This window comes from Urocitellus parryii, chromosome 3 (genome assembly GCF_045843805.1).
Source record: "Urocitellus parryii isolate mUroPar1 chromosome 3, mUroPar1.hap1, whole genome shotgun sequence".
Lineage (NCBI taxonomy): Eukaryota > Metazoa > Chordata > Mammalia > Rodentia > Sciuridae > Urocitellus > Urocitellus parryii.
The window spans coordinates 95,449,448-95,470,188 of record NC_135533.1 but is presented as its reverse complement, the minus strand read 5'-3'; the positions used below and the strand labels follow the sequence as shown (position 1 = coordinate 95,470,188).

General features: G+C 37.4%; 1 protein-coding gene across 1 annotated transcript in view; it reads left to right on the top strand.

Moving 5' to 3' along the window:
- The window catches only part of Vps41 (VPS41 subunit of HOPS complex), a 165,466-nt gene extending 148,806 nt beyond the window's left edge, over positions 1 to 16,660 (top strand). Inside the window, exons 23-29 of the mRNA XM_026387619.2 lie at positions 836 to 890; positions 2,937 to 3,077; positions 4,603 to 4,739; positions 12,559 to 12,658; positions 12,746 to 12,790; positions 14,300 to 14,379; positions 15,217 to 16,660. Of these exons, the coding sequence (XP_026243404.1) occupies positions 836 to 890; positions 2,937 to 3,077; positions 4,603 to 4,739; positions 12,559 to 12,658; positions 12,746 to 12,790; positions 14,300 to 14,379; positions 15,217 to 15,297 (639 nt within the window). The 3' untranslated portion in view covers positions 15,298 to 16,660. The remainder of the gene's footprint in view (positions 1 to 835; positions 891 to 2,936; positions 3,078 to 4,602; positions 4,740 to 12,558; positions 12,659 to 12,745; positions 12,791 to 14,299; positions 14,380 to 15,216) is intronic.
- Positions 16,661 to 20,741: the final 4,081 nt, after the last annotated feature.

Genomic DNA, 20,741 nt, shown 5'->3' with positions numbered 1-20,741 from the left:
CTATCACTTCTCCCTGTACTCCAAGTTCCCATGATATACTCATGCTGCCTCTACTCCTCCTAAACCTCTTCCTTTCTCCTCGTCTCACAGGTCGTCATTAACATTTTAATTATTGTCATCATCTTTGTATCTTCTCTAACTCAGCCTTCTAGCAACCTACACAAAGCATAGTAAATGTGTGCCAGTTTATTTAGAATTATTTTTCAGCACGCGCGTGCACACACACACACACGGAAATGCTGTTATCTGTGTAGTCCCTCATTTCTTCATCTCCTCTTTCTGATCCTTCTTGATCATCATCAGATGTTTTTCTCTCTCATTTTGGACAAATTCTTGAGCAGAGTTCTCTTTCAAACACTGTGAGCTGCAATTGTTTACATTCATTCATTCATTTAGGCAACAAATGTTTAGTGGGCATATGGTAAGCTCAATGCTAGGAAAAAGTAACAATGAACAACTTTCCTGAAGCTTGTATTCTAGAGAAAATAAACAATTTAAACAAATGGGAAGATTTGATGGGAAGCAGTGCTGTAAAGAAACTTGAAGTAGCATAGAGATACTACTAGGAACAGTCCTTTTTTTCAGCATCATATTTTCTGCCTTTGCTCATAGAATGTTCTGAGTTACTTCAAATATTTTGTCAGTGAAATTGTGTAGGATTCAGTAACTTTGAGAGACAAATGAGTCTGCCAGCAAGACCTAGGAGATTTGTATTTTGTTTATTTTGTTGCAAAGAAAAGCAGTGGAAAAATTCTTTCAAGTTTATAAGTGACTATCAATATTTATTTTTGTCTGCTAGCCCCATAGTGACATTTTTACTCTGCTTTAATTGAAGGCTCTTGAGATCTGTCAGCAGAGAAACTTTGTAGAAGAGACAGTGTATCTTCTAAGTAAGTAACTTTTATTCATTTTTGGTCCCCATAAGCAAAGAAATGGGGTGCAACCTGATGTAAATTGTGTATGAATGGACAGAGATATTAGAACAAAATAACAGAAGTTCAAGCCTATTTTGTACAAGAATTCTATATATGAAAAAATAATTCACAGAATAATAAAAGGGAAGTTAGTGAATAAAGATATTGAAAGAACATACTAGCAATATATAATAAACAAAAAACAATTAAATTTTGTCATACCACAACATAGATTAAAATTGTAGATGGGTTAACTTTTTTAATATTACCATTATAATGGTAAAAAATAATCTTCATTTTCAAAACCCATATCCTAAATAATTGAAGGAAATGCAATTGAATGGAGTTTTTGAGCGAAAGGAGAACTTTTTAATAGACTGTAGTTGTGTCATTTGTCCCTGGTCTTCAGGTTCCCACTTCTACAAGTGTCATAGCTCTTATACCCTGCATACTAAGACACAGAACTTCTTGTCTATTCATGTTCCTCCAGAATGCATCAGGGCAATGCAGGTTTCACTGAAAGGCTCACAGGGGACCCCTGTGCAGGAATTGGTGGCATACAGCAGAGTTCATGTGAGCTGCCTCTCTAGTGTTACTTCCCAGCCCACCCCATTAGTGTTTTACCAGTTCACATCTTTCTCTCATACCACACTCACTGCATTTGGCCTTTGTTGGAAAATGATCCTTATCTTTTGTTTCCTTTTGTGCACAGGCAGCTCCATGGGTGCTCAGCAGTAGACATGGAACTATCCAGTTATGGGACCTACCTTCCTTAGAAGTGCTTATGTGGCTATATTTTGTTACTTAAGTGTGTATTTGGGATTCTGATCATAACCTCAAGTAACTCATTGTTTTAGTCAGCTTTTTCACTGTGACTAAAAGACCTGACAGGAACAATTGTAGAGGAGGAAAAGTTTGAGGGCTCATGGTTTTAGAGGTCTCAGCCCTTGGACAACAGGCTCCATTCCTCAGGGCTTGAGGTGAGGCAAAACATTGTGATGGAAGAGTGTGCGGTGGAAAGCAGCTCACATGACAATCAGAAGCGCAGAGAAAGAGAGAGACTCCACTCACCAGATATATGTGCCCATAGGCGCACCCCCAATGACCTACCTCTTCTTCCTACACCCTACCCATCTTCAGTTACCACTAAGCTAATCCCTGTTAGGGGATTAATTCACTGAGTGGGTTAAGGCTCTCATAACCCAGTAATTTCACTTCTGAATAGGCTTGCATAGTTTCAAACATGAGGTTTTGGGGGTTACCTCACATCCAAACCATAAGTGAGGGGACAAAGCCAAGGCAGAGGCCTGGTCACCCTCCACTGAGTAAGGCTTTCAACATGAACTGTAGTAAAAACTGATCTAAATTATTAAAACAATTGAAATACCAGTGAACAAAGTGTATAAAGATCAGTAATTACCTAATAGAAGCATAGCTGATAAATACTTTTCCCTCATGAAGGTTATTGAATGGCTTTTCCTAGAACCTGCAAAAGAAAGAAATGAAGTAACCCACTAAAAATTGAGTCACACTTTTACCCAATAAGCAAAATGCAGAACCACCTTAAAGAGGCAGAATGATTTCCAAGGTCTCTCAATGTGTAAATTGTATCTGAATGTGAAGGTATTAACATTGACTAAAAAAGTACAGGTCTGTCAAAAGGCAGGCAAAATCTGGCATCCCTGAGCTCAAATTTCACCTGTATTATTTAGTAGCTGTATGATCTTGGCAAGTGCCTAACATGTCTACTCTTCTTCTATAAAATAAGATCATTAGTAGAACATCCATCATAGTATTATGTGATGACTAAATGATTAATTTATGCAAGCACTTAAATATTTGAGTACTCTGCATGAAGTGAACACTTAACAAAAGATATTTACTATGTTGTGGGTAGTAAATGCTAATGTCACATAAGAAAATATGCTTTTGTCTTAGCTTTCAAACTGTGTAAACAAATTAAGAAATATGCTGTTTCTCTTTAACATAAATGAAGTCTTTCTCACTTCCTTACCCCTCTAGGCAGGATGGGCAATAGCCGAAGTGCCCTGAAGATGATTATGGAGGAGTTGCATGATGTTGATAAAGCAATTGAATTTGCTAAGGAGCAAGATGATGGAGAACTCTGGGAAGATCTAATTTTATATTCCATTGACAAACCACGTAAGTAGAAAAGTCATCTGTGATTATAATTGCTTTCTAGTTATTTTTTAATAAGAATTATCTCAGGATACATTGAGTCAAAAATATGGCAAGATCTCTACAATAAAAGCAGACCTGTTGTAAGGATTCCTAAGACCCCTGTGCAGAAAAGGCTGGAGCCTCATCACTTTGCATCACCCAGGTGTGACATGGAACAAGTGGTTTACAGCTTATTTAACTGTATCCCCAGGAGGCACATTTCTGGGTTGGGTTTTGGTTTTAGTTTGTGTATAGGGGGCATTTATTATGAAAGTACATAACCTTTGCCACTCTCTCTTTATGGTACCGTTGCTTGATGCTGGTCATATTTTGATGTTTGCATGGTAGTATTCAGACTTTCTTCTACCCCATTTTATTAGTGCAGCACCAGGAGCTTTTATTTGTTGGCCCTTAGATTGATCATTTGCATTGGTTCTCCTCCCATTTTGGAAAAAAAAAAAAAAAAAACAGTCACCTAACAGTAACCCAAGTCCTCTTTTGAAGATGTAGAAATGATTCAGAAACTAGCAATGCGGTTTAAAATCTTTTGTTTGTTTTGTTTTGATGGGGAGTGGTAAGGAAGGCTTTATGTTCCTACACCATAATCTGAAATTGGCTTGATGACTTTATGTCTTGAAAATACAAGGAATCTAATTGAACATGATAAAGTAGTAGTTTAAGGACCTTAGGAGGCCAGATGAATAGCATAGACCATATAATGAACTTGGGTCTGGCCTGGGTTTGAGTTTGGGCTCATTACTTGCTAATTTTGTGACCTGGGTAAATTTAACACCCTATTTCCTTTGTATGTAAAATAGAGACACTCAATATTCTACTTTATAAGATACCAAGGCATATTATATAATATTGTATAATAGCTGAGCCACAGGAAGTTCTCAAAAATATTAGTTGCATCCCTTTGACAGTACTGGTTATATTTTGAAGACAAAGATTTGAATAGAGGTGATCATTTGTTCAACTGTTTTTAAACTGTTGTCATTTAGTTTCTCTCTTATGTCTTAAGTTAGTTCTTGAAAATTTAAACTTTAAAGGAAAACTGGTTCTTGAGAGCTTAGAAATTAAATTTTTTTCCATATTTATTAGTGCATTATAATTGTACATAATGGTAGAATTTGTTGTTATATGTGTACATGCACAATATAATTTTGCCAATGTCATTTCCCAATATTTGCCATTTCTCTCCCCTTCTCTTCTGATTTTTCACGAGATTCTCCCACACCTTTCTTTTCCCTTTTTCCTCTCTAGCTTCTACATATAAGAAAAAAACACAATAGCCCTCAACTTTCCAAGTTTGGTTTATTTTGCTTAATGTAATATTCTCAAATTCCATCCATTTTCCTACAAATGGCATAAAAAAATCCAAGTGGTTTTAACACTTACTTTGAAAGAAACAATCTTTTTTTTTACTTTTGGTCTAAAGTTGCATTTTGTGTAATAAAATACATTGTAACATTGCTTATGTGTTGTTTTGTGTGGTATTCTGTAGCATTTATTACTGGCTTATTGAACAATATTGGCACCCATGTTGATCCAATTCTGCTGATTCACCGTATTAAGGAAGGAATGGAGATTCCCAATCTGAGAGATTCCTTAGTTAAAATATTGCAAGACTACAATTTGCAAGTAAGTATCCTTTTTTTGGCTTAATTAGGGGCTTGCTTCAAAATAAACATTTCTAAGGTTTATGTTAGATATTAGTGAGGTTTAAATTTCACAGTGACATTTTATTTAGGCCCAGATAATTGGAAAACTTCAAATAGATTAACTGAAAACATCACCCCTTCAGGAAGCCATTTGATTCCTTAGCCATTCTCAGATTTTCTCTTCACATTGAGAAGGCATTTTTACATTTATGTATGAAATCAGGCCACCCAAACATCATTAGGGAGAATAAATATTGTGTCCATTTTGGAGAAATAAAAAAATATTTTTCAGTAGTTAATAATTTTTGAAGCCATTTAGTAATCCATTGTCCGAAAAGTTTGAAATACAGGATTCTGTTTAACCTTTGTCTGTTTGCTAGAATAGCCAACTTTATTATCCCTGTTAATTCAGAATTTGTGATAAGAAAAGTGAAACCCATTATTTTCATATAAATTAATATGCTAATTACAAAGCATCCTGATGTTTTCCAGAACACTGGTAGTTTCCTTAATATTTGAAACTGTTTAAAACACATAACTTTAAACGTTCACACTGTATTCTTTCTCTAATTCACTTTAAAATGCGTTTTTGTTATAATGGATAATTCCTGGAATTTGGTAAGAGGAGCATTATAGGGAGAATTTGTTGGACAGTAATCTCTAGAAAGAGTGAAGAGTACCGAGCCATCTGCTGGAACTCAGGTGACAGCCTTAGGTAGGAGGCTAGGTGAAGAGAAAAAGTTGAAGGAAATTTAATGTCATAGAGAATGGATATGGTAGATGTGAAGGAATGACAGAGCTAGAGAAACAAGAGGTTATAGCTAGGGAGTGTTGATACTGTTACTATTGCAATTTAAAAAAATGGGGCAAAGGTAAAGGTCACTGAAGTAAAATTAATCAAGAAACAGATCACAGCCTTGACTGAGGCATCCAAATGGATATTGAAGAGTAGTGGGAGGAGGCAGGGTGCTATTAGACAGGCTTCAGCATCCTCAGTGAACTAGAATGTTACCCATGTGGCCCACAGGCAGCTTTGATGACTAGATGACACATCTTTAAGAGGAGACATTTTTCTTGCAGCTGGGGATATGAGAGATCAGGAACCCTGCACGCTAGAAATGGGATTAGTTGGAGAGAAACTGGTATTCAGTTAAGCCAAAGAGAGGAACTGTTCTGCAAAATGCTGAACAATATGAAGGTCTTTATTTCCAGTGGGATTGGAGGTTTACAGATGACCCAAGGGAAATATTAATAGGGGAGGAAACAGGGAAGAAGGAAATAGAACATAGGATGGGTTCGTAGGCGAGGAGAAGGACTACAAGGTGCTCCCACCGTGTGCAGTACCTTACGAATGCAGAACAGTGATTCAGGCAGGACATTCAGTAGCGCCAAGACTTGGTTGAAAATGAGTTCAGTGCCCAGCCTATAAACCTCTGGGAGTGAGGTTTGACAGTGATCTGCACTTTGCCAGTCCTTACAAACTTCCCTGGGTATGCCAGGATATGCTCAAAGTTCCAAGTCAAATTTATTGAGAAGACATGCAGGCATCTTTGAACAACTATACCCAAGAGCGAGATCCTTCAACTGTAGTGCATGAAGCTTAGCCTTTGGTGAAAAATACGCCTTTCTCTTTTCCCATCTCCACGCTGCCTGCAAAACCACCTGATAAACCCCTCTTATTAGGCTCTTATTCCAGAGAACCAAGTGCATGGATACCACTGTAATCTCACTGCTCATTCATTTTTTATGAACAAATTTGCATAGTTGTGAGTCAACTGGAAATAATTATTACTAACTGCAAAATGAATTCTGAACATAAAAATTACCCACTAAAACATCTGCTAAATCAATATTTTATCATTTTAATTATATTTTAAGATATTCTGAGAGCTTTTCCTTAAGCTGTGTAAATATGCAGTTGGGGTAATATGTTTGAGGCTCAAAATTATTTAGCCAGTGGGTCCAAAGAGCTGCTGTTGCCTAAAATTCCCCAAAGAGCAGCTTCTCAACAGGAGAGGAAGGGACCCACCCAGAGGGAAGGTGGCAAAGCATGTGGAAAATGCCATATCTTTTATCTCCACAGGAGCTCAGAGGTTTTATTGGAGGATATAGAGAAAACATGGTCTACTAGAGAGGTTTTTCAGAGAATCCCAGGGAATACTTCTTACTCATGGATAAAGAAAGGATTTAGGATTTTTTTTTCCCCCCTATGGGAAAAGGCTGCTCTTTTTCATTAGTGGCCATTTATTTATTTTCTTTCCCTAGGCAACCTACTAGGGTTCATTGTAAAAATAACTTAACATCTCTTTATAGAGCCTTTTGCACTTTTCAGAAGAGTTTCACATACATGTCTTTTACTTGATTCTACTTAGCCTTGTTTTTTATGTTGCATAAAACTATAGTTGATTTTTTTTACAAGTTCTCACTTAGCAAAATAAAAACTTGACAATTATGTTAATTCCAAAAATTGGAGAGAAATTTTGCATGTCTGTGAATTGCCAAGAATTTTTGACAAAAACCAGCCCCAGTAAACAGAGATCCAGGGTCATATGTTAGAGAAATACTGTTGCTAATATACAGTGGGAATAGCTAAGGGGAGATGTACAATCAAGTATGAGCATTTGAAATTATTTGGGCATTGAAAATGCTTTGGGAGATTATTCCATTAGCTAGTTGTTCATTGGAAAGAGGATAGAGAAAGTTATGGGGGAGAAACTTGAACAACTCTTCTGATTTTAAAGTTTGGTATTTTCTAAAATATAACATCTCTCTTCAGCCTAGGTTTAGCATCATTAGGCAAGTTAGATGCCTTTGACAAAGTTAAACTACATCATCAATTTAGTTTAATTTATAGCAACCTCCTGTTACCTTGTAAGTGTAATTACTCTATTTATTTATTTTTATTTTTTTGGTACTGGGGATTGAACCCAGGAGCACTATTCTATTGAACTATATTCCCAGTCCTTTCTATTTTGTATCTTGAGACAGGGTCTCACTAAATTGCCTGAAGCTGGGCTTGAATTTACGATCCTCCTGGCTTAGCATTCCCAGGTTCCTAGAATTACAGATGTGCACCACCATGCCTTACTGTCCAACTTAATTTTAAAAATTTCATGAAGTCAGTAAAAAGAAAGTAGCTTGTATTTCATAAACTTAAAATGTTCCTAAGATTGATTTCAAGAATAAATTACATTCATCTTGACACAAATGGTTTCCAAAATATGTAGTATAAATAATATTTGTATATTTTCTATTTTTGAAACATTTATAAATTAAGCATTTTTTATTTAGCATTTATATTGTTTCCTGTTGAAGACATTTTTTTTCTTAACAATTTCAGCATCTTTGTTTTACAACAGCTTTTGGCAGTCTTCTTTTTATTTTATCTTCACAACAGTCCTGTATGAGCTGTCATCTCCATTTCACAGAGTAGAAGACAAAGTGTCAAAAAGGGTAAATGACTTATCAGTCTGGGAAGGTGACTAGCTAGGTTTGAACCCAGATCTCTTTGCCTTTTTCATCCAAAACTGTATTAGTTTTTTTTTTTTTTTAAAGAGAGAATTTTTTAATATTTATGTTTTAGTTTTTCGGCAGACACAACATCGTGGTTTGTATGTGGAGCCGAGGATCCAACCCGGGCCGCGGGCATGCCAGGCGAGTGCACTACCGCTTGAGCCACATCCCCAGCCCTGCATTAGTTTTTATAGCCACCAATCTACCAATTGCAGTCCATCCTTAATTTTTCATTATGGGTATTGCAGGCAGGGAGGTGATGGTAGTAGCAAACCTGTTTTAACTTGTCCTGAAGAGGGAGCTGATGTGGAGAAACCAGCACTTGCTAAGTCCTGAGTCTGAGCTTTCACAAACCAGGGCATGATCCTGAGCAAGTCATTGCATATCCCTGGGCCTCTGTTTCCCCATACTTACTCTAGACATTTCCATGCCTACCAGAGTTATTTTCCTATACATTGGCTTCAACCCCTATATTTCTTATTTTTTACATCTTTACTTTGAAATCCACAGAAAAATGACGTAAGAGAAAATAGTGACTTTCTTCTCATGTGCCTTTTGGTGGGGGCATGTAGGTTTTTTACTCATAGGAAAAAAGTTAATAGCTTATATACTAAGTTTTTAAACTTTAAATCCCTGAAATAAACTTTCTTCTCAAATTTTTAGCTTTGCCATTTCAGGATGACACAGAATGTCTATGACGTCCAACCAGATTCCTTATTCAGTTTTCTGCATGCATACTTTGTGCTGTTGTAAATTTAAATACAATTGTAAGATTGTTTTTGAACTAACTGTGAAACCTGAGAGTCTATATTTTCCATCTTATTTCTGCTGTTCATCATCTTTGATTATAATGCCAACCAAAAGCAAAGCTTTTTCAACTAGAATTCAAGTCCCATGACATTGGTCTAAAGGATTAATTAGAAAGGAGGGAGAAAGTTTCTCAGTCCAGCTCTGTATCATTCTGGGACTTGCCAAGCCATGTAACTGTCATTGTAATTCTAGTGATAAGTATTGTGGTATGAACAAGGCAATTTCAGCAAAAAGTCAATGTTCAAAAACTTCTAAAATAAAGATTTTGGTGCATTGGCACACGCCTGTAATCCCAGCAACTCAGGAGGCTGAGGCAGGAGGATCACAAGTTCAAAGCCAATCTCAGCAACTTAGCAAGACCCTGTCTCAAATAAAAAGATTTTTAAAAAAGGCTAGAGATGTGGCTGAGTAGTAGAGCACCCCTGGGTTCAAAAAATAAAGATTTCAAAAACGCAAGCTATTTTTGGATGGCATTTTTTCCCCCATAGTAGCTGATTCTCTTGAACCATACCTTCATTTATGTACAGTTCTTTCATTGCTTTATAAAATGTCTATGAATCTGGTGTTCTGCTTTTGATTGGAATTATTATGGATGATGAACTGAAGAGAAACCAGAAGGAAAAGATAGAGTGCATTCAAGGTTTCATGTTGATTTTCAGCTGTCTTAGAAATACATTTTTATTTAAATTTATAGCTGGACAGAATATACAAGTAAATTGCATATAGAAACTATAGTTGATTGTCTTGAAAAGTATGAAGAGGAAGGAGAGAATAAAGGTCATGTTAATAAAGAATTTAGAAAAACTTAGAACCATGAAGAGAACCAAGAGTAATTGAGAACGATGTGGGAAGAAGTTGGCTCAAATATTTGGATAATCTTGGAAAAAAAGAGTTAAGTCTCATAAGGAAAATAAGTCTCTGAAAGATATTATCCTTCATAAGAAATGTTAAATATTTTTAAATGGAAACAATGTTATTACAAAGTTGAGTAAAGAGAAGACAGTAATTTATCTTTGGTGAAATTTTTACAAGCAATAAGGATAACAAAGATTAGTAGTGGTGCTGTTTATGTACCAGACGGAGATGTTTCAAAGATCACAAGGTGTTTCAAACTGATTTTAATTTCTGAAAGTGACATCAGAAGCTTTCTAACAGAATAAGAAATTATGGGAAAACAGGAGGAAACAGGCAAGGAAGATTTTCCTGGTTAAAAGTGACTTCATCTTGGAGTCAGCATGCTTTTGAAAATAGGAACTACCTAGGTAAGAAAAGGGACATGATCCTTAAAACTGAATAAATATTTTTTTTAATTACCCCAAAGTAATGGGAGCACTGTAGTACTCAAAGAAAGAACAGCAGTGATTGTTTCATTCTGGTCATTGAAAACTTGGTAACAGGTGAGCTTGCATGTGCCCTAAATATGTAAAGAACACCAAACTTACAAGGATAGAAAGAGACAAGTAGGAGATGATGACCCACAGTGGGAAAACAGGCAACAGTCAGAACTCATCAGTGTGAAGGTCAGAAAAGCAGGAAGATGACCCTAAGCCAGCTGCTGCAGCATCTGACTTTTAACCAGAAAGGATTTTATAATAAAGACATGCATGGTAATTGCCACATATGAACTTCTAAGGGTGAAATCAGTGTCAGCAGCACCTTTTTCATGAATTACTAATAGAATTGCTGCTGGAAATGCCTAGTTACCATAATCCCTTGTCATGTGTCAAATAATGGAAAACAATGCCTGAATAATATTGCATATAATCTTATACCTTCCACTTAACCATCTTTGCTTGCCTTCAAATTGTTATAGATGTTGTGGAGTGAATGACTACTTTCTACAGTTTATTTTTTTTAAATATACCTGGCATCATATCAAAGAAACAAAATTTTTTATATTTCTCAGACTTGGAGCCTTGGATTTTGATCAGATAAAGGAGGAAGTAATATAATAAGCTGTGTTTTTATACTTTTCCTTCTCATGGCTGTTTTCCTCTGAATACTGAAATTTTTCCTAAAAAATACCTTTTGCAGGCAGACAGAGTATACCTGTTTAGAAAATATAATCCTGCTGAGGAGACGGTTCCTTGTCAGTTTGCAGTTTTTGTCGTTTTCTTTTTAGATTGCAGACCCAGTGGCCTCTGTCTAGACTGCTGGCTCGTCCTTTCACCTGAATTATTTATACAGTAGGCTCTGAACACCCCCTGAGGGTTGGAGCCAATTCTTTTTGAAACATTTCACCGAAGATATTGTGACTGACACTATTTTTCTGAAGTTTTTTATTTTTGTGACAGAGGCTGAGCAGCTTTGTATGTTTGCTTATCAATTTTCTTTGAGTTTTCCGACATCAATATTTCTTAGATGTTTTTCTTGGTACATTTTTCTCTTTCTGTGTGCTTTAATGATGTCTTAAAATCTTGATGTTTTTAAATGAATTAAAAGCTCCATTTGTAGAATTTTAAAGAAAACTTCATAAACAATTTCCAATTAACATAATACTAAAATGTAATCTCTTCCTCATCAGTACTAGTAATCTAGACATGTAGAAATATAATTTAGGCATTAGTTCTATTTTCTTGAATGTTTGCTTTTATAAATGAGAAAGGCCTTTGACTAGATTCACCCAAATCCAGCACTCTTGTTGATTTTTAAGAGTACGCACGGCTATTGTAGATGGCCACTTCCTTGCTTGCCTTCCCCAGTGACATGAATTTAAGCTTCTGGGAAGTAAAGTGCCCTTCTAGGTTTAGAGTTGATGTTGATGTCAGGATAAAGAAAGTCAAAAGTTCATCCCTGCCAGGAGACTTGCTGGGACCCACAGCCACATAAAGTCACCTACTTCTGATTGGCATATTATCCATATCCAGTGCCTTGTGATAGGAACTCAGTACACCTTTGTGAGTGAATAGATGGATTTATGAAGTATATAATTTTGGAATAGCAGGTTTACCATTTGGGGCAAAGATCTGAAGATGGAAGGAGCAAGTCATGTAGGGGCTAGAGTGCCAGAGAATCTATATGAAGAAGCCTTATAAGATAACATTAGGATTTGTTACTACAGGGCCTTCTTTGCCAGACTTTGGAATGTGTAGTTGATTTTTAAAATGCTACAGGAGCCAGGGGTTGGTGGTATACATGCCTGTAGTAATCCCAACCACTCTGGAGACTTGAGTCAGAGGATCACAAGTTTCAGGCCAATTTGGGTAACTTAGTGAGACCCTTTCTAGGGGAGGAGGGGAAAAACTGGGGGGTGGGGAGCAGCAGCCAGTAATGTCTGATTTATGGATCACAGCCACAGAGCTCCATCTAGCAGTAGTTTGGAGGAAAGAGGGTACTAAGGACAGGAGAACCAGTAAGTACCTCTTTGGAGTATTTGAGGCACATGAATTTCCTGAACCCTAATAAGACATTCCACCCCTCACACACAACATTTGAATCTATTTAAGATGCCTTTTCTTTTTAAATGTGTACATTAGATTCTGCTTCGTGAAGGCTGCAAGAAGATTCTCGTAGCCGACTCCTTGTCCTTACTGAAGAAAATGCACCGAACTCAAATGAAAGGTGTTCTGGTTGATGGTGGGTAAAGTTGAAACAATCATATGGAACTGTATGCCCAGCAGAGATAAACAGTGCATAATCCAAATTCTGTGTGTTTTCTTACAGAGGAGAATATCTGTGAGTCGTGTCTTTCCCCCATCCTTCCTACTGGTAAGGTGGTTGGGAGGGAAGACAAATTTCCCAAATGTATATTAATGATAAATGGAATTAAAATGTTGAAGTTAGGTAATTACTGTTTATAAAATTATATGACTCATAATAATCCAGTTTAGGAAAGCATTTTAGCCCACAGCCCAATTTAGTTGAATGCTGGTGTTGCCATCGGCAAAGCTAAGGTTCCTGAGTTCTAGGGTACACCAGCATCAATCAGCTGGCAGCCTGGGGAGAACCCACAGTGCCAGCCTAGGGGCTGAGAACGTTCTGACAAGCTCCCAGGTAATATCAGTGCTGCTGATTGAGGGGCTCTTCTTTGAGAACTACTGTTCTAGAGTTAAATCAGACCAAATTAAAAATCCATATTTTAAATTCCAAGGTGGAAGAACCATGTATCTCTGCAAACAATTTATAGGTAGATTTCCCTTAGTTTTCTTCTCTGATGTGTATCTCCAGGTTATTTCACATTTTAGTGGAAACATAATATCTGATTGGAACTGACTTTTTAAAAAGGTATAAGCTTTTGCTTATTTCCTTTTCTTGGTTTTGTATATATTTAGGTTTCTATTACATATCTTCATGTATAATAAGAAACCCCTTACTTAAGGATCACTACGACTTGAGAAAAGGAAAATCACTTCATTTGAAGGTAGAAATTAAAGCATGGTTGTCAGGATTCTAAAAAATACTTCATGGAAATGTCCTAAAGATGTAGTTGACCTCACATTTACTTAGCATTAAGGGATTATTTAACAGAGCAGTAGCATGAGAAGTCAATTCACCTAGGTTCTTTTTTAGAGGAAGCAGGTTTGGATTTTTAAATGCTTCTGCTAAAACTTGCAATGGGCTTAGGGGAAGAAGTGAGCTTTGATAGTGTTTTAGGCAGCATTTCAACAAAGCAGCCTCAACACCCTCACTGTACAGTTCAATTCCCAACTCCATCTGCTAAGGGCTGTAAATCTTACTAGAAACAAGACGGCCACACTGAGCAGGAACAGGAGAATGGATGTGCCCAAAAAGGAGTTTAGTAAAACCCAGGGTCACAGTCATGGGATGTTCTAACCTAGTCTGCCTCTGACACTGGGGAGGGATCTTGGCCACAGGTCAACTAGGAAAGCATTTCAATAAAACCACAAACCTGACTTCAGTGTGTGGCACACCAAATTAGGCAGGTGTTGGAATGATGGGAGGGTTTGGGCAAACACAGGCACATACACATGCTGATTCTAGTTTTTATAATAAATATTGCTGCATTTGCTATGAAATTGTTCCATTTATAGTTTTGGTATCTGATACAGAAGCCAAGCAAGTAACCATGAATCACATAGCAGTGTGATTATAATTCATGCATTGCATTGGGGCACACCACTCCTCAGGAACACTTTGTCAATAAGCCATCCTCCAGAGGCAGTCTGTTGATGAAAAACTACAGCTGAACTTATAGTCAGGCTTGGTTTAATAATTTCCTGGTCTGTTTGTTGCACTGAGTTCTTTCTTCTGCCCCAGATGCAGCGAAGCCCTTCAGTGTGGTAGTCTTCCATTGCCGGCACATGTTCCACAAAGAGTGCTTGCCTGTCCCTAGCATGGTGAGTGGCAGCTCGGCAACTATTCTCTAAAGAGCTATTGATGGGATCAGAGGATGTGCTCAGAATCACAACCTGTCATCCTGATGGCTCTGTTGGTTTTTTAAAATCATAATACAGAGTCAGGCCTGTGTATACATGGGTTCTGCATTCATGGATTCAACTAACCGAAGATCAGAAATATTTGGCGGGGGGTGGGGGGTGGTAATTGCACCCATGCCGAAGGTGTGCAGATTTTTTTGTCATTATTCCTTGAACACCACACTGGAATAACTATTTATATATCATTTACATGTTATATAAATAACATTAGATATTATAAGTAATCTACATTAAGTCATACGCAAATACTGTGCTATTTTACATGAGGGGCTTGAGCATGTGTGTAGGATTTGGTGTCTGAATGGGATTCTAGAACCAAACTCTCAGATACCAGGGGACAACTGTAATTTATATCATAATAAATTATCTATTTTTCAAATGTATAGAAGGTTGCAGTAAACATTATAAAAGCATACCTAATTAATACATTGAGCTAAAATCTATGACTGCTGAGTTATAGAGCTGTGCAGTAAAAAACCAAGTATCTCCTAGGACTTTTCTTAGCCCGAGTTGTATGCTGTGATACCATTATCCTTTATCACATCATGTCCCCCAGGCCACCTTATACCCCACATTCTGCTGCGGGATAACAGGGTGAATCCTATGTAAACCAGAAATAATCTCCAGAGAAAGAAGTGACATTTCATCTCTTCCTGTCTATCTAATGCTACTATAATATTTTTTGAACCTGAAAGTCTAGAGAAGATTTTTTAATCTGCTTTTTAATTATATTTTTAGAACTCTCCTGCACAATACTGCAACATCTGCAGCGCAAAGAACCGTGGACCAGGAAGTGCAATTTTGGAGATGAAAAAATAGCACAGCTCTGCTCGTCAGTCTCTTCTCGCTGCTCTTTTTAATACTGTTCTTGAAACAAGTGTGTGTTAGCACCAGTGCTGATAAGATTTATTTATGTGTATAACAGTTTCTACATCCATGCCTGTCTTCTAGAGATTTTTCTTTGTAGTTGATAAAGAAGTTGGGTTCATAGTCATTATTTCGTCATTTGTTTGGCTCATTGTTTAACAATGAAAATGTAAGTCTCAAAGGTAGAAATGAATGTTTTAGAACGTAGTAACACTGTTCAACCATAAAGTGGACTACTGAGAATTGCCCCAGCTATCAGAGAACATTGCCAACTGTGATTATCCTGCAAACTCCTACCCACAACTTGGACCCTGTTTCCACATGTTTTGCTGGCAACAGTTACTGCATTCTAGGGTTGGCTTTCTTTATGTGTCATCAACTGTAGTGATTGTCCTAATAAGCATTTAATGAAACATTGTGCAAACTGTCATTCATTCATTGACATCTGGGAATATCATCAGCAGGCTAATGTCCTGCAGCTTTATGTTAACTAATCACATGTTCTGTGTGTTCTTACAACCATTAGAGTATCTGGCTCTTTCAGTCACTAGGCATTTGTTGACTGAATAAATGTTACGTGTTTTTCATTGTTAAAGACTCATTTTTACTGGGTTGAACTGCAATCTAGAAGTCAAGCACCTTGGTAAAGAATAGAGAGAGGTTCAGCATCTTATTATCTGAGGGATTGTGATTAGTTTTTTCTAGTAGGGAGGAAAGGAGTGACCCAATCAAACCAGGGAGGGAGTCTCAGGAGAAATAGTATTGGTCTAATACCAGAGGATGGGCATAATTATGACATTCCTTTTCAAAGCTTCCATGGAGCCTCCTCAAAGAACAAAGAATATAATGGAGAGAATTCAAACTTGTCATTGTGTGTTATAGTTATTATCTTGTTATATGGATACATCTACTTTCATCACTTTGGTGGGAAGATGGATACTGACGGATACTGATCACCTGCAGACATCCAAACTTCACCTGGCCATTATCATGAGTGATATCTTGCCCACTTCTCATGGCATCTCCAGGAGGAAGACATGGTATCTCCAGGTTACAGGAGAAAACCAGAACACAGATGTTGCCAAGGTTGCAGCAGACTGCCCGACTTCAGACAGGCCTCCCCATCCCTTCAAGAAATCCTAGGCCAGGTTCTGAGAACACAGAGCAACTCTTCATTGCTGGACTTAAAATCCCCTAGTAGACAGCAAATTTGTTAGTCATAAATATTTAGAACTGTTAAGTTTGTTGTTTTTGAATGTACCTCTCAGCCTTCTTAGTATTATACCGTATTTCAAATCTAGCATTCTTTCTGCCACACTGTGAGTTTCCAGTGTTTGTTTTTACCAGAGAAACCCATCCTTTACAAAACAAAAAACTTACAAGCCTAATTTATTGTTTTCAAATTACTTATTTAATGTAAAGATCTAGCATGTTAAATTTTTATTAATCCCTTATTTATGATTTCAGCAGGCTCATTCCAGCAAAGTTCTATAACAAAACCATCAACAGGATTTGTTGATTTCAATAAATCATTTTGCTTCTGGGGAAAATTGTACTAATTAGTAACTCCATTTGAACATGAAACTGTAGGTACAAAAAAGGAGATAATTACCAAACATTGTTCATTTTGAATAACTCATTTAAGAGGAAAATAATAAAGTATGTTCACTCCCCAATAAATAATATGTTCATTCAGAAATAACTGAAACATCAGAAAATTCCAAAACAAAATAGGTTTTATTGTTAATTGCACTAACTCCTCCTCCTTGGAATCACTTTCCATATGAAAAAGAAATCATGCCCTATGGTTATACTAAAGGACATTCGAACCTTATTTTTAATCATTTAAATACAGCAAAATAATCAGAATGCTAGTCAATTAACTAGCATGAGTAGCCCAATTTAAAATGGATTTAATGCAAAAGCGAACCTTGATGAGAAATGCTGTGCAGGGTGTGCATTTTGGATCTTCTCCTTAAAGAAAGCTGTTCTGAGTGTGAAACTGCCAATTTGAAAGTTATTTTGTGATATCTTTATTTTGCTTTTGTTTGTAACCAGAATTGTCAGTTAGTTGATGTTCATCCTTGAAATTCTCGGTAAATTTTTAGTTAATTTGGTCATTTTTAATAGTGTTAAGCAGAATATTTTGATATAAAGACAAATATGGATTGAATAGGTGCCAGGCACTGTCAAAAGTACTTTGCAGGGGCTGGGTTGTGACTCAGTGGTAGAGTGCTCGCCTAGCATGTGCAGGGCACTGGGTTTGATCCTCCGCACCACATAAAAATAAATAAATAAAATAATGGTGCTGTGTCTGACTACACCTAAAAAAAAAAAATTATAAAAAAAGCACTATGCATACGTCATTTTGTTTAAGACATCCTGAGACCCTCTGAGGTAAGTGTTCTATCACTGTTGTTTTACCTATTAGAAAACTAAGCACAGGAAGGTGAAACAGCTTGTTCAGATTGAATAGCTGGTTGCAGCTGGGATCCAGGCAGCTTGCCCTTGTGGTGCCTGACCTTAACCAGCCACTGCATAGTTGACCCCCTGTTGTTTTGTTTGTTTGTATTTTTTGTTGTTGTTGTTTTTTAAATACTCATTTGACCTGTTTTGATCATTGTATAGAAAGTAAAACTTAACCATACTATAAAGAGTGACTGATAAAGTGTCCAATGGCTTACAGAAGCATTGATGGGGCTAAAGAAACAAACTAGGAAAGATTTCATAAAGATGCAACCAAGCCACCTCGCAGAACTGGACTTTCCAGAGTCCGGTGCCTCATCTCTATTGCAGAGTTGCACCCTGCAGGGTAAGTCTTGAAGTAAACACTGTAAATAAAAATACACTCACTTCTCAGTTTCTTCTGAAGCTCTATCTCAGTAACATTAAAGGATATTATGTATATAGCTAGGTGTGGGGAGATTTTTTTTTTTTTTTTGGTACTGGGATTGAACTCCCGGATACTCGACCATTGAGCCACATCCCCAGCCCTGTTTTGTATTTTATTTAGAGACAGGGTCTCATTGAGTTGCTTAGTGCCTTGCTGTTGCTGAGGCTGGCTTTGAACTCACAGTCCTCCTGTCTCAGCCTCCCGAGCTGCTGGGATTATAGGCATGTGCCACTTTGTGAGAGACATTTCTGTATCAGTCTGTTCTAGTTTTTATGATCAACACTCACACTATTAAAATTCCCAGGTATTTTGATACTAAACTGTAACTTTCACTTCTGATTCCTGAACTGTTAAGCAAAATGCCAAGTTACCAAATCTGGATTAAAGTCCTTTCTCTTTTCTCATGCATTGTAAGTCTGGGAGTGAGTAGGAGTGATGTAATATTAGGAAGAGTAACAGGAAAGAAAAGGAACCTGCAGGAGCAGGTCTCCCAGAATTAGCCATCACTCAGGCTCTCCTTCATGTTCACCCAGATGGAAGTTGTGAAATTAAAATATCGTCACTGCATTGAGGTAGTAAACCATGAAGGTTACTGCCACTTCCATGGAATGGATCTTGTTCATCTCTATCTGTAGCCCGTGGTAGAATGACTCAAAAGACTTGGAATCTTTGTTGAATGAAGGGAAGCTTAGTATTTACCTGATGGATAGATATTGATGTATGTAAATAGGTGTATATATTTTTATATATAACGTTCTATAACATGAATAATGTAACGTCATTGTGGCCCTCCTTGTGGCCCTCCTGGTAGATGTTCTCATCTACAGTCATTTCTATCTCCCTGTTCTATTCCTCCCTTTTGAATCTCAGTGCCCATAACAAAAAGGTCTCACATGCTTTCATTTGTAATTGCACAATTTATTTGCATGCTCAACTCATCCAGAATCACCCCATCTGTCAGTGAATGATCCTTTCAAGATCCCAAGTATTGGACTGGGGCTGTAGCTCGGTGGTAGAGCATTTGCCTAGCATGTATGAGGCACTAGGTTCTATCCTCAGCACCATAAAAAATAAAGGTATTATGTTCCTCTCTTAAAATAAGTTTAAAAAAAATAAAGATTCCAGATATTTTGCTATTCTTAGTGCTTAAAATCTCTCTTAATCTATTTCTCCTGTTCTGTTCTCCCAGCTCCTCTTCAATGTAAAGCCCACCTAGGCTTCACAGTGCAAGGTAAGGTCTTCACATCTCCAAGTCTTCTTCCCCAGTATATTCTGCCTGACTAAACAAGTTCACACTCCAACCTCCCAGTACTATAGAACAATAAAGCTATTTATGTGATGAGTATTCTCTCTAAATGGTTTGTCCCCTCAAATTGTTTCTCAAAAAAAAGCCTCAGAGGTATGATACAGAAAGGGCATCATTGAACTTTCCTTAGCAGACTGAGAAGGCTTTACTCTCCCTCTGGGTGCAGGGTTCTTTCCTTGGGAATAAGTGTTGGGAATGTCATGGCAGGAAGAGAGGTGAAGTAGCTCCTGATTGTTTGGGTAGCAATTATGTTTGTCTTTGCTGATACCTGATAGACAGGTGTGTCTGCTATCCTTTGTTTCTGCTCCATGTTGTGGCTGTCTCAAAGTGAACCTCTTTATTCACTGCCAAAACCCCAGACATATTGGTCAGGGCCTTAGCTCAAGACAGTAAAGGAACCAGAATAGACCAGTTCCCTGCAGGTCAGTATATCCAAATGAGTTAGTAAGCTAAAGTCATCCCCCCCCCAATCTAAATTTGTACCCAGTTATTCCAACTGCTGTCTTGTCTTCCCTTTTGCTTTGATGTTGACATGTCTACGATACATTTTCAAGGTCACATCTATGTTTGCTTGACTAGAGTAATGATTTGTGGTGTAAGCCAGAGCATTTTGAAAAGTAAAGGGGTATTTTAATCAGCTTTTTAGCTGCTGGGACAAACAGAACAATTTTAGAAGAGGAAAAGTTTATTTTGAGGCTCACGGTTTCAGAGGTCTCAGTCCCTAGACCGCTGATTCCATTGCTCGAGGCCTGAGGTAAGGCAGGATATCATGGCGGAAGGGCATGAAGGAGGAAAGCAGCTCAGAACATGGCAACCAGGAAGCAAAGAGATTTCCCTCATCAGGGACAAAATATTTATACTACAAAGGCACATCCCTCAATGACCCACCTCCTCCAATCACTTTGCTTGCCTATAGTTACCACCTAGTTAATCCCTATCAGGTGATTAATGTATTGATTAAGTTATAACCCCAATAACCCAAACATTTCAGCTCCAAACTTTATTGCATTTTCTCACACATGAGCTTTTGAGGGATACCTCATCTAAACCATAGTAGGGAGCACTATGAAAGATTACTCCAGGCGAACAGGTGAAACCAGGACTGTCCCAATCCAAGAAGTATGTCACCCCCTCTGACTTGTAGCACACTATTGGTGTAACAGAATGAGGAAAACAATGTTTCTTCAAACTAAAACC